General features: G+C 39.7%; 1 protein-coding gene across 1 annotated transcript; it reads left to right on the forward strand.

The window, feature by feature from the left end:
* The first annotated feature begins 424 nt into the window (after nucleotides 1-424).
* Nucleotides 425-14,483, forward strand: mdp1 (magnesium dependent phosphatase 1). Its single transcript, XM_036590942.1, has 6 exons — nucleotides 425-568; nucleotides 2,974-3,034; nucleotides 3,309-3,416; nucleotides 6,437-6,544; nucleotides 10,867-10,952; nucleotides 11,544-14,483. The coding sequence occupies exons 1-6, from the start codon at nucleotides 535-537 to the stop codon at nucleotides 11,624-11,626; spliced, it is 480 nt and encodes a 159-aa protein (XP_036446835.1). The 5' UTR covers nucleotides 425-534; the 3' UTR covers nucleotides 11,627-14,483.
* The last annotated feature ends 467 nt before the right edge of the window (nucleotides 14,484-14,950 follow it).

The following is a 14,950-nucleotide window of genomic DNA, read 5'->3' on the forward strand; positions in this document are numbered from 1 at the left end:
GGTCTAAAGTAATTTTACACAGTTGTGGAGTTTATACTGACGAGTGATTCTGTACAGTTATATTTATCAGATGAACGTCTAACATGTAGATGAAACTTTGTCAATTTTTTACTTTTATTCACAAATTTGAAAAGTTCCAAATTTTGTTCATGTGACCAAAAGACTGAATCTGATAGGATAAATTAAATGATAAAAACTTACTTTAAAATTAATTTAAATATGGTGGTATATATATATATATATATATATATATATATATATATATATATGATGAGAGAAAGAGAGACAGAGAGAGAGAGAGACATAGAGAGAGAGAGAGGCGTAGGGGGAGATATACGTACACACATACACGTGTATTAAGGCGGGCCTTGTTTAGTGCGCGATTCTGATTGGCCAGTGTGAACCACGTGACTCTTCAGTTTTCTTCCGTGTTGAGGAGCTGAGGAACCGGTCAGCAGATCGGGAGTCAGAGAGTTTCATTTCCGCTTGTTTTACAACCGAACATCTTCTAAAAGCTCCAGAGACGACTGAGGCATGAATAAACCCAGCCTGGTGGTGTTTGACCTCGGTAAGTGTGACCCTTTATCGCTGACCGCGTCCGTCAGTGAGCGGCTAATACAGCTCACACAGCTACAGGTACAGGTACAGGTACAGGTACAGCTGATGTTCATAATACAGGTACAGGTACAGTTACAGCTGATGTTCATAATACAGTTACAGTTATAGCTACAGTTACAGCTGATGTTCATAATACAGGTACAGGTACAGTTACAGCTGATGTTCATAATACAGTTACAGTTATAGCTACAGTTACAGCTGATGTTCATAATACAGGTACAGGTACAGTTACCGCTGCTGTCCATGTCAGCGTCAGTGTGAATGGTGTGAATGTTAGTGTTAATGTTGTTGGTCATAAAGTTACTAACCTTAACTACTCGGTCTGAAGTTCATCCTCCAGTAAAGATCTGCTGTGACCCATCACTGTCTGAAGCTGTCAGGTTCCCACAGTGCTGTATAATCTGTTTACTACTCCTGTAATACTCTATAACAGGTTCTCCTCTGGGTAACAGTCCTTAACTCTTTAAACATGGTTCTTCAAGGGTTCTTTAGTAAATGGAATGGTTCAATTTAGAACCACAAGTTCTATACAGAACCATTTGCATGTGTTCTGTGTGGTATAGAACCCGTATAGCACCAAAAGCGTTCTTCTACAACTACAAGCTTGACATCATAACAACAGCACAACACTTTTTTGGTGCTACATAGAACCATTTCCAGGGAGGTTCTGTGTAGAACCATAGACAATGCATTCTCCGTCAATCTGAATAACCATTTCACCATGCGTATGGTTCTAAATGGAGCTCATGGTTCTAAATAGAACCATTCCATTTAGGAAGGAACCCTTGATGAACCACCTTTTTAAGAGTGCACTGTATAACAGTAATACATAAATATATGTTAGTATATGTTTATTTTTTTTCAGATCAAAACATATATCCTGTAATGTATAGATAGATAGATAGATAGATAGATTTATTGAAGACAACAGTAAACAGAAAAACAAACAGACATAGAAATGTCAATAAAAGACGGGAGATCAGAGAATCTGAGATATTATACAGCAGATTTTCTACACAAATGCCAAAATTAGGGACTCCTGATGTTCCAGATGTTCAAGGTTCTCACAGCTGTCTCATTGGAGGAGGCAGATAAAGTCAAATAACTCTCCATGTCTTTGATTAAGTGACCAAACAGGGCCCTTTTACACCTTACACTGATGTGTATAGTACACTGATGCGTGTTGTGTCCTGTCGTAATCGTCTGATTTCATGCGTTTCAGTTACGTAATCTTTTCTGTCCCACGGTTGACAAACTAGTTTAGAGGGAAATTCCAGAGATATTTCATAAGGTGTTTCTGTTTCAGTGGTTAAGATGAGTCATTCAGGGTGGTTTGGTGTGAAATGATCTGTTCTAGAGAAACTTACCTAGACCTTTAGACCTTAGACCTTAAACTTAACTTAGAGTCCGAACTGTTCACAGTGGTGGTGATAGGAACCAGAGTTTTACATGAAATGGTTATGATTATGCTGTCTGACATCTGAGACACTGTTTTATGACAGTTTTAAGATCAGATTTTGGGAGAGCTTTGTTTAAATCTGTTCATGGCGGAGAGGCACACGCAGGGCATTGTGGGTGAAACAGTCCCCAAAGATGCTCCACCAAACGACTGGAATATCCCATATATGCCCTTATATACTGTATACCCATATATTCTGATATTGCTCAGTTTATACTGTTGTGGTTGTTTTAGTGTTATTGGCCTGAGCAGCTGTGTAGCTCTCGTGTTTTTATTATTCATAGTGATGTAAAATGTTTTCTCGCTGGGATATTCGAATGCAGTAGTATGGCTACTGGTTTACAGATAGACGTAGCTGTAGATCGTACACTGACGCTGTTGATTAGATGAACGTCTGTAGCTCATGGGGTAAGAAGCGACAAAGAGGAAGTAAGACTGCCCTCTCAGACAAAAAAAAAACAGCGTTTCCTTTATTTAAAAACAAAAACGTAAAATTCACAAAACTACTGTCACTGACCCACGTGTACCTGTAGGCCAGCAAATCACAGCTAAAGAAACTGGGCTGTGGACTGACGGGCAGCCAGGGGCCGAATAAAAAAGGCCGCTCCCCATCGACTAATACCAAAGGCCTTTTATAGCCGGCGCCAACAGGAACAGCCAATCACGCGCTGGGAAAAGTGAGACGTCAGTCATGCAGCAATACCCAAAAACACAAAACGCAGAGAGAGAGAGAGAGAGAGAGAGAGAGAGGGGGTGTATAATTAATCCAGTTATACCTACAAAATGAAGGTCAGTAAACAGTGATTATTAATGCAGTTCTGTACAGATTTTGCCACATCAGCTTGAAATGAAAATTGACCCTAACTGACCTAAAGACTGCCCTCCATTCCCTCTAGACTACACCCTCTGGTCATTTTGGGTGGAGGCAGCTGACCCACCTTTCCACAAGGATGAAAGGTTAGTGTTATTGTGATGATCTGTCTGTTACTGTTATTACTTTGATTGCAGTACAGTGTGAAAAGGTTTAGACACCCCTGATCTAATAACATATTGTTGATTTTGTAAGTGTGAGTAAGTGAACACGCCCTCGACAGAGACACACTTCCTTTTATTTGTTAAGTTTAATATGATGATCTCTCTCTATGTCTCTCTCTCTCTCTCTCTCTCTCTCTCTCCCTCCCTCTCTCTCTATGTCTCTCTCTCTCTCTCTCTCTCTCTCTCTCTCTCTCAGTGGACAAGTGCGGGACTCCAGTCTCTATCCTCTCCATCTGTTTGATGACACAGTGGAGATCCTGCGCTCTCTGCAGACTCAGGGAATCCCGATTGGCATCGTGTCACGGTGAGAGTCCCACCTCTACAGCGCAGTGTCCACTCTGAGCCAGTGTTGAGGACACTGCACTGCACTGGACGGTTCACTGTTTGTCCTGCTCGACTTACAGGGTTAATGTATAAAGAGATGTTTATCATTTAGCTGCCTGACACAAACTTCAGCAGTGTGAGATCAAAACTAACCTAAACTACTGAACCAACGACTGTTATTCAGTTATTAGTGTAATTATTCAGTAACTGCTTTGGAGAACAATTTAGTATCTGCTATAAATTATTCAGTGACTACTATACATTATTAAGTATTTTTATGAATCATTCAGTATCTGCTATAAATTATTCAGTATTTTTATAAATTTTTCAGTATCTTCTATGAATTATTCAGTACTTTCTATTAGTTATTCAGTATCTGCTATAAATTATTCAGTATTTTCTATTAGTTATTCAGTGTCTACTATGAATTATTTGGTATCTTCTATAAATTATGCAGTATCGTCTGTGTATTTTTCAGTATCTACTATAAATTATTCAGTATTTTTATAAATTTTTCAGTATTTACTATACATTTTTTAGTATTTACTATGAATTATTCAGTATTTACTATAAATTATTCAGTATTTACTATGAATTATTCAGTATCTAATATGAATTATTCTGTATCTTCTATGAAGTATTCAGTAACTAATATAAATGAATCATTAATCATAACTTTAATGAAGTATTCAGTAACTAATATAAATGAATCATTAATCATAACTTTAATGAAGTATTCAGTAACTAATATAAATGAATCATTAATCATAACTTTAATGAAGTATTCAGTAATTAGTGATAAGTATCTAACACACTGAGTTTGTCTTAACATGGAAAAACATTATCGTCAGGTTGTTGAGGAGTCCCAGCGGTTAAAGAGCTGAGCAGTCGGACGTTTCTGGGTTCAGGTCCCAGGACTGACCGTGTACTCTGGACGGCTCTGCTCTGCTGGCGACACTGAGCTGCTGTCGGACTGGGCATCGTTAGGCAGAATGAGCAGTTTCCCTTGAAAGCCTACTAATTGAAGTATAGGTTGGGAGTGCTGGAGTGGGCTGTGGTCTTCAGGATCCATTTTTATGGAAGTCATGTCCTGTAACACCCCCTCAGAACATGTCAGAACAAATTGATTAAAAGTGCATATTTCCCTGCGGAATAGTTTGATTTTCCTGCTGACAGCCCGGCAGCTCCGCGGTGCGTAATGAGCAGAGACGCCCAAACCTGCAGCAGACAGTCTGCCGCCCTGCAGAGTCTCATTTCAGTCTGGATTTAGACAAATGAAAAAGTGAAGTCGTGTCAAATCAAGCATTTCATTGCCTTTTGTAGGTATTAAAATATTTTGTATAGTAATATATGAATATAGAAAATAACAAAAATAGAAAAAATAGGGTTTTATTCAGAAGTTATTGTTACAGATATTGTGCTTTTATTATGATCAGTGCTTTAATACCACATTAATGGGGATTTTCTATAAATTACTATAAATTTACTATAAATTAGTTCGTATTTTCTATTAATTATGCAGCATCTACTATAAATTATTCAACACTCAATTAATTATACAATGTTTTCTGTAAATTATTCAGTATTTTCTAAGAATTAATTAGTATCTACTGTAAATTATTCAGTGTTTTCCATTAATTATGCAGTGTTTTCTATTAATTATTCAGTATCTACTATAAATTATTCAGTACTTTCTATGAGTTATTCAGTATCTACTGATAATTATTTAGTATTTTCTATTAATTATTCAATATCTACTATAAATTATTTCGTATTTTCTACTAATTATACAGTTTTATTAAGAGTTATTCAGAATCTACTATGAATTATTCAGTGTCTACTATAAATTATTCAGTATTTTCTATTAATTATTCAGTGTCTACTGTAAATGATTCAGTATCTACTATGAACTATTCAGTATATTCCATTAATTATACGTTTATCATGATCAGTGCTTTAATAGAACATTAAAGGGGAACTCCACTGATTTTGAGAAATTACATAATCATTGAATGGTTAAGACGTAAACAGAGTCATTCAGAGTGGTTCGTGTGAAATACGCCTTTCTAGAGAAATTTACCAAGTCAGAGTTGGTCACCATTACAGTACTAGAAACCAGACGTCCAAAGAATTTAATGGCTCTAAAAGCTACATCCCATTAAGTTACACAATTACACAAAGCAGTTATAAATGCATTGCTTGATACCTGAGACATTGTTTAGTGATTGTTTAGTTATGAAATTATGGCCTAAAACATATTTCAGTATAAACTATTACTCCTGAGACCAGTGAGCGCAGGCTAACGTGTTTTTGTAGTTACTAGCCGTTCAACATGGCTATTTTTTTGAATGTAGCACTATTTTACCATTATCAGCGTGACACGTAAGTTCACTGGTCATTTCAGATAGCAGATAAAATGGTGATATTTGTAGTGTAGACATGCAGACGTCTGGTTCCTAAGACTATAATGGTGAACAATTCAGACTTAAATTTCTCTAGAATGGCGATTTCACACCCAACCATGCCAAATTATTTTGTTTACATTTAAACGGTTGAATGATTAAGTAATTTTACAAAAATGGGTGGAGTTCCCCTTCAACATATTAACACACAACACATTTCAGCCACTTTGTCTTAGTGCTGGATTAAAAAATGTATTGAGACAAAATTGTACACTCTCAGAAATAAAGGTACTAGACTGTCACTGGGGCAGTTCCCCTCTTGTCACTGGGGTGGGGCCCTCAGGGGTCCATCTCAGTGCCTTTAGTCAGGGAACATAACTGAACCATAATCCACTGAAATGATGTGTTCTAAGCTGTACTGACTCCACACACCCCGTCTCGCCTCCAGGCTTTTATTTTACTGTTCTGTTTTAAAACATTCGGTTATGAAAAGATACAAATACGAACTTTTCACCTGGAAAAACTTATTTAAGGTTCACAATCAGACCTTAAACCACTGTTGAACTTTGAGGGAACATTTACACTGTTTGTGTTTCAGCACAGGAGACACGGATGGAGCCAATCAGCTGCTGTCCCTCTTCGACCTCGACCAGTACGTGTCCTTCAGAGAGATTTACCCGGGGTCAAAGGTCACCCACTTCAGCAGGTACAGCTGTGAGGTTGCTGTTTTTCTATGTATGCACTCTATTGTGTCCAAAAGTTTCTCGTCCTGCATTTCTCCTGAAATGAAGGGTGTTAATAGCGAGTTTGTGCTGCAGTAACAGCCTCTACTCTTCTGGGAAGGCTTTACACTGATGTTGGAACATTGCTGTGAGGATTTGGTTGAGCACTAGTGAGAGCAAGTACTGATGTTGGATGGTCAGTTCTGGATCTCCATCACCCCAGAGAACACAGGTGCTCCACAGCCCAAGGCTGGGGGGCTTTATAGCCCCCTAGCCCATGCTTAGCATTGGTCATAGTGACCTTAGGCTCATGTGCAGCTGCTCCAGAGTGCCCCATTCTATTGGTCACCTGTGTCACCACATTAAAGGGCCCATATCATATAAATCTGGACATCTCCAGTCTGTTTAGTGCACATATGGAACCTAAGCTGCTTTTTTTTTGTCCCAAAAATATGGCGCATTTACATATATCTGCCTATTCCGCCTACAGCAGTTTAGCTCCGCCCGTTCACACTGAAGATATAAGGAGTGTTTCAGCCCAGACTGCTTTCTTAATGAGAGCAGCCAATCAGAACAGAGCTCGTTTACATATATCGATTTTAAAGGGACAGTAACGACAACAGAAGTAAAAAAATAGTCATGTAAAAATAATTGTCACTCTTTTTGGTACACAAAGTGACACAAAGGTCATAAAATACTCGAAAAGGTTGCGTTCAGGCCCTTTAAAGGAGCCGAATTCACTGAGGCTGTGCGGACAGTGTGTGTGTGGGAGGGAGAGGGAGAAATGAAAAGAGAACAAAGGACGTTCAGCGTGTTTCTCCATGCAAATAACATTGTATCTGTAATTGCAGATCTAAAATCAAGAAGAACCAGCGATCTGATAAAGCAGAATAATAGCACTGCGAATTTAGACATTTAAATTCCAAGTTGGGCCTAAAACTGCCCTGCTGTGAATAGCCTGGAGCATTTTTTTCTCATGTGGAGTACAAACACACAGTCTAACCATATTGAGATGAATAGTTGATATTCACTTCACGTGTTTTGTGTATTTAGATTTTCCATTTTCCTCAAAGAGCGCGCGGAGAAAACAAGATTAAGTCATTAGCGGGTCATAAAATCGCACATTTGCGGAACGCTTTTACTGATCGTTTGTCCTTTTCAGAATCCGCCGTCAAATATTTACATCCGCCTGCTGATTACACCAAAGAGCGTGACTAGACGCATCAGCTCAGGCTCGACTCCTCGCTGCAGCGGGGTGGGAATGCCGCTTTAATCTGATGTGAGGGCTTCGGAAGTGGAAAAAAAGAGGTTTGAACTTGACCTAATATTGTCAGCGGCCCGGCTCGGGAGATGATTCAGTGGAAAATAAACTAGTGCTGATGTCTGACGTCTGCTTGAGTCATCCTTCTTTCAGAGCGAGCAGGAAAACAGTGTAATTCAGCTGTTTTAGATCCAGCACTGAAATACATAAAGCGTTTTATCACTGGCCAGAGAAACTGACACTGACTCTAATAATAAAGAGGATATGTTGATGTTATCGTTTATGGCTGTCGCTGTCAATTTTTTACCAGTAATCCTATAACATACTGTTTATTTTAGTGATCAAGAGTTTTTAAAAAGGGCTGTATGATAAAAACGGACAATGGACAACATATGGAAAATATGTCTATTGGAAAAAGAAAATCTATGAAGCCTTTAAAAGACTTTCTAATATGATATTTCTGTTTTTTTTTAATAGTAGTGGTGGTATTCCACTCTTTTTTCAAAATGTCTGAAAAATTAGCTGGTTGAGATGTAAACAGAGTCATTCAGAGTGGTTTGGTGTGAAACGCTCTGTTCTAGAGAAACTTACAGAGTCAGAACTGTTCACAGTGGTGGTGATAGGAACCAGACGTCCACCTCTAAAAGCTCCCTCACAGAAAGTTACTACATGAAATGGTTATGAACACGCTGACTGATGTCTGAGACATTATGTTACGTTAAGTTTACATTGACCTATAAGGTCTTGCTTAGGCATTTAAAGCTCTGAACTGGAGGTCTGCGCCAAACTGTTGTTTCAGTCCCGCTCCCGTCTGCAACCGAAACGTTTAGTCCTGCTCCCGCCTGCAGTTCCGTCAAGGCGAACTGACATCCAATATCTGACATAATCTATTCACAAATACGTTATTCTCTGCTGACATAAAACGGCAGTTGTGGTCATCAGGCTCACTGTGAGTAACTTCACTAAGCACCATTTATTTCCAGTGAACACAAAACAGGAATTAAACCACAGAGCTGTTATTTTTGCTGTTTTGCTGGGCAGCTGTGGCCGTCGGACTGAAGGCTTCGCCGTGTCTGAAATCTATGCGAATGTGTGCGTGGTTCGCGTCATCGTTTGCGTCACAACTCTTCAGAAAGACTTCAATCACTTTAACCGTTTTGCTGTTATCATTTTATATCGTTTATATGATTTAGTGATGGTTTTACTTTATTTACTTTATTTAAGATGCTGCTTAAGGTCTTGAGACATTTATTTTCAATAATCAGCAATGAGCTTTTGGCCTAAAATGTATCTATCCATTGACTTTGGAGAGGTTAAATCCCAATTCTAAAAAAGTTGGTACGATGTGTGAAATAGCAATAAAAACAGAAAACAGTGAGTGTTTAATTCTGTTTGACCTGTATTAAATTCAAAACAGTACAAAACACAATATTTGATGTGTTATCTTATGAACTACATGGTGAATACTCTAATTCCAAATATGGGACATGCAACACGTTCCAAAAAAGTTGGGACAGGAGCATTTAATAAATGTTTGGGGGTGGAAGACACAAACTGTTTTGGCATTCTACAGTTGTACAAGTCTACAGCTGTGCAAGCGTACAAAGATCTCGTTGGCATAATTTCCCCTTCATAACATGCCACATGTTTTCAGTGGGCGACAGGTCTGGACTGCAGGCAGGCCAGTCTGGCACCCACACTCTCTGATAAAGCAGCCATGCTGTTGCAACACGAACACAATGTTTCCTGGCACTGTCATGTTGAAATAATCATGGACGTCCCTGAAAAAGACGGCGTCTAGAAGGCAGCATACGTTGCCCCAGAATGTGTATCTTTCACTGTTAATGCTGCTTTTCACAGATGTGCAGGTTACCTACTAATAACCCCCTTCCATCCTGTAAAGATTCTGGCTTTAGAATTATACGCTCATAACAATCTGGCTGGTCCTTTTCTTCTTTGGCCTGTAGAACATAACATCCATGAACAAAACCGAAGAGTTTGACATGATTTATGCATTTCCACTGTGCATTAGTCCATGGAGCCCAGAGAAGTCGGTGGCGTTTCTGGACATTGTTGATGTATGATTGCCACTGTGCATAGTACAGTCTTAACTTGCATTTGTGGATGAAGCGAAGAACAGTTAGTAAAAGTCCTCCTGAGCCCTTGTGGTGATATCATCACAGAAGCATGTTGTTGTTTTTTGCCCTGGCTGCTAACAGAGCTCTAGGTAGTGCCTGTTTATGGCCAGTTGCATTTTTTACAATCAAATTGGCCATTTTTTTTTGTTTCTTCAGGGTCTAACGGGTCAAACGGGAAGTTAAATGAAAAATCTGTCAGCTGTTTTAATAACATGAAGCAAATAAAGTGCTACATTGAAAGTTAGAGGCGCCTGGTTATTTAATTTATTTGTGTATGATTATGCTATGAAATTTTGTTGCAGATGTAGCAGCCGCATGCAAATCCAGTGCACGTGCACTCACCTGTTTACCTCATAAAACGGCCAAAACTGATATAATAAACTGAGTGGTTGCCAACATCTGGAGCAAACATCTGCTAATTTTGATCTTAGCTGATTCTGATGCATCCCTACTCGAATCCCTATAGAAATGCTAAGAATTTAAGGCAGATGAGGAAGTTAATATAGCGGACATTTGTCTACATCTGACATTCGTTATATCGCATCATCAAAGGTCTGATCAAAAAATGGAAACATGTATCGCCTTTATTTTTGTTTGGAGATGCTGACCTTCAGCGTTTAGCATTTAACGTAATGCTCGTTTTAAAAGTAGTCATCAATTAAACTCTCCACCCTCTCAGTGAATCAGCAGTGATTAACGTGAACATCGACCATTTTCATATCAGCGGTTTGAATTACAATAATGTATATTTTAAATTCTCTACTGGTTCATATCAGATCATTTCTGGGTGCCTGAGTAACCCAGATGGTCTGGAATTTGAAGCTGTTGGGGGGGATTTGGGGGCTGCTTCTGTATGTATACGTGAGGGAGTGTTGTGTAACGCGTCTGCTGTGTGCATTGTTTGCAGGTTGCAGGCAGCCAGTGGAGTTCCATACTCAGACATGATGTTCTTTGACGATGAACAGAGGAACATCACAGACGTCAGCAGGCTGGGTACAGCATCTCACCCTGAACCACCCACACTGAGCTCTGTACCCGACCTAGGGTCCCTACAATTTACACATTTCATCCAGATTTAATCCAAACCTAGAACATGTTTGGTGTCAGAAGTCTGCTTCTTTAATGCTAATGTAGCTAACAGATATTAAAAGGTTTTACCCCACCAATTAGCTTGGCGCTAACTGCATGCCTACATTGTCTCACACTAAAGTACGGACAAAATCCAGACATCAACATACTGCTGTTATACTGTATACTAATTTTAGCTGTGTGGCATCTTATTGGTCATTTTTATTGATGAATTTGGGCACCAGACATGTCTTGGCTACATTCAGAGTTTTGAGATATTGTATTGTTATTGTCTGAATAATAAAAAAGTCCCATAATATTGTTATGAGTTCATATCGCCCACCCTACTACGTACCCTACCGAGCCTCCTTTACACTGTCATACTTCACTCCTGCAGTTCTCCAGGCCCTCTAAACCACCCACACTCACAGTCCATGTGCTTTCTCACTCTGAACTTGTGCTCACACATCTCTCAGAAAGTGTGTCTAACAGCTCTGAACTCTCTCTCTGTTTCAGGTGTGCACTGTGTGTTGGTTAATGATGGAGTTACATCCAGCTTAATCAACAAGGAGCTCCAGCAGTTTCTGATGAAGCACTGAGTCCAGCTACCTCAGGTGTGGTGCTCAGCACGGCCTGCAGGGGGCGGTGCAGAGGCACCACAGTTGGTCACTGCGCACAGTTTGACTGTGGAAGGGTCATTTGTTTATTTTATTTATTGTTAATGCAAGAAAACAGAAGCAGGGTCCATATAGTTTACTATAGTCCTGTTCGGCTTTACGTGAGGAGGTGGGGAATGTAATTATTAGCGGTGTTTCTCTGTGATTTTAGCCCCGTCCGGTTTTTACTGACTCCGCGCTCCTGTGTCAGTAAGGATTGCAGCACCTTTTACTTTCTATAAAAGAAGCCATAGAAATGACCTCAGGTTATGTTAGTCCCGTGCAAATCGGCATGTTGGTAAAACGCTGTCGTATCCTGTCGAAAAGGAGTTTCTTAAGTATGGAGCGACTCGAAGAAGCGTTGACTTGTGTTGAAGTCAGCTTCTTATTCGAATGTTCCCGTTCCACCTTAAATAGTGGTGAATGTAACTGCTGCACCATTTAAGGTGGAACAGGAAATTTTGAACAAGAAAGTGGCGAATGGGAAGCCAACTTCAGCCTCATTGTCCTCTGAGGCTAAAAAGGTCAATATGTAACGTTACTGTCCCGTCTCACGTGTACATTTCCAGCTAATGGCGATGCTAATGACGCTGAATTCACTGAAAACAGAAGGTAAATGTTTAGGGTTAATGAAATAAAGGCTAAATGAACTTTTCTACTCTTTTCTGGAGTAAAAGCGGCGCATAAATCGAGTAGCTGTAACGTAGGAGGGGATGAGGCTGGATGCAAGTTTCTTTTATTTAAATCAGATTTAACAGAGTAGCAGAGGTTCATAGAACAGACAAGTCCATGATGGAACAAAACAGAGGAAAACAGAACTAAACTAGAAATAAAACTTGACAACAAGACCGGTGAAAACAGGCAACAGCAACAGGGTAACCTAGACAATGTAAGACAAGGAGACTGAGCAAACACAGGCATATAAAAACACTGAGGGAAAACAAGGAACACCTGGGACTAATAAGAGGGTCGGGCTACAGACTACACACAGGCGGAACAGATGACAAGGGGCCAGGACCAGGGAGGAGACAGACAAAACAACAACAAAGACACATGGAAACGTAAACAATAACACTTGGCACTGGGAAACAGAAAGACAAGAACGGAACGAGACAGAATGTTACAGTAGCCGCTCCCATCTCTGGCATTTAGATTTCTTATCCCGTACAAATCACTCATAAACATCACAGACGTCCTGAGGTAAACTGGCATTACCCCCCTCCCCATGGAGAACTAATCCAGGCCGAATAGGGCTTCAGTCTAGGATTTACAGAAGAGGAACATCTGCTTGTTTTTTAAAGCACTTTTAGAAACTTAGCTAAGTAGAAATGTAGCTACAAGTTTCCTTCTCAAACCTCAGAACTTAGTTTTACTTGAGTTATCACTGAAATGCACCTGTGGCGTGGGCTGTTTACACCTGTAAACCTGTTGATTACTGTAAAAAATAATGGTGCTGTATGCTGGATTGGGTATGTGGTCTTAGCCAAACTGCTGCTCTTCTTTATAATACAGCCACAACACCAGGACCACCCCACCAACTTTTAATTTTTATTTTAAACGTTCTTAGCTATAAAAACGAAAAACATTGCGGACGTCACAGATGCCGAGGTGTTATTTTTAAGCGAAAAAGAAACAATTTGTTGCCCGTTTTTCAGTTTAAACTGTGCAAATGAATTAAAACGTCTTTCACAAGTGAAAAGACAATGTGAAAAATTGAAAATAACATGCAATATTTCTAATTATCTGCATATATTGTGATTCGAAAGTGATTTAAAGTGGCAGTGCATGTATTTTTGAATTGAAATTTTACCACATTTGTCAGCAGAGTTACGGTCAGTAACAGACCACGTTTTGCACTTGAATTACATATTAACAGTTGCACATTTGTCACTGCGATAGTAGCCTGACTCACCTGTTGAGCGTAACCTCATCTGAAATGTGAGAAAAAGTTGTTACAAGCGCTTTTAAAGGGCTCATATCTTGGAAAATCCTCATTTCTCTCTCTTTTCTTTTTTAATCAAAGAGTTTGAGGTAGTATCAAAACGTACCAGTCCCCTGGAATTGTGATGTCACAAAAACCAGGACGCATATTTTTTAACCTATAGCACTTTAGCCCCGCCCACTTCATACTGAAGTAAAAAGGAATGTCTCAGCTCTGACTGGTTTTTGAAAGAAGCACAATACAAGGCAGCCAATTAGAACAGAGCTTGTTTACATATAGCATATCAGTCTTAAAGGCACAGTAACAAAAACAGCCTGTTTAATTCTAAGGGATAAAGAGAGAAATAGAAACAGTCATATAAAGAATGAATTATGATCTTATTGGTACAGAAAGACACACAGCTGTCAAGGGCTGGACGATTTGGGGAAGATCTAATTGCAGTTGTTCTGACCAATCATACGCTTCAAATTGCGACAAGCTGTCCAGGATAGTATTTTGGCCATTAAGAGCAGCATATCCACTTTTTCTGCTTTGAAGCTTGAATGCTAAGTGCCGGACTGGCAGTTAGTCATGGTTGTGATGTCACAGCACATGGGTGTTTGGTTGCTTCTGATTGGTCTAACTCATTTACAGGCTGTTCATGTACGAAGTGAAATTTCCCCACTTTGCAATTTGGATATAAAAACCAAACTTTCAGCCCTTTCATGTCACAATGGGGGAAAAATGTAGGATACGGGCCCTTTAAATGAGGTTTTATTGTTATTGCTACTGTACATGTACTGTATCTGTGAGACACAGCATCATTCTATTTATTTTTATAAAACATTTTTGAAAATAAACTGACCCGTCCTGTCAACCGATTGGCTCCAGTTTTCCGTTCTCGTGCCTCTCTTTCTCCCTCCTTTGGTCTCGTTCCCATGGAAATTCCTCCGGATCCCTCTGTCTCTCGCTCTCTCCGTCTTTCTCTCTGGATTTTGCCCCACTTCCGCGCACTAAAGAGGCTGTTAAAGTTGTTTTGGAGAAAGCAAATGTTAATTAAAATGTCTGATGAAGTTTTCATTTCTCTGGTGGGCGCACGCGGCGCTGCAGGCAGACTGAGGCGAGGTCCCTCCCCGCCCTCATTAGAAATCATAACAAACGGGACAGCCTCTCATTACCGCAACACAAGACAGGAGTAATTAGAGATTGGACCGTGAAGACTGGCTTATCTGCGCTGGTCTGTCTTTAGGAGCTACTGCTGATTATACTCATGTTGAACTCTCCTGTTCTCCCTCTTCTCCAGGAACGAAATCTCTCTCCGGACGGAAAATTTAGACGTCTTAAGC

This window comes from Colossoma macropomum, unplaced genomic scaffold, assembly GCF_904425465.1.
Source record: "Colossoma macropomum unplaced genomic scaffold, Colossoma_macropomum, whole genome shotgun sequence".
Classification (NCBI taxonomy): domain Eukaryota; kingdom Metazoa; phylum Chordata; class Actinopteri; order Characiformes; family Serrasalmidae; genus Colossoma; species Colossoma macropomum.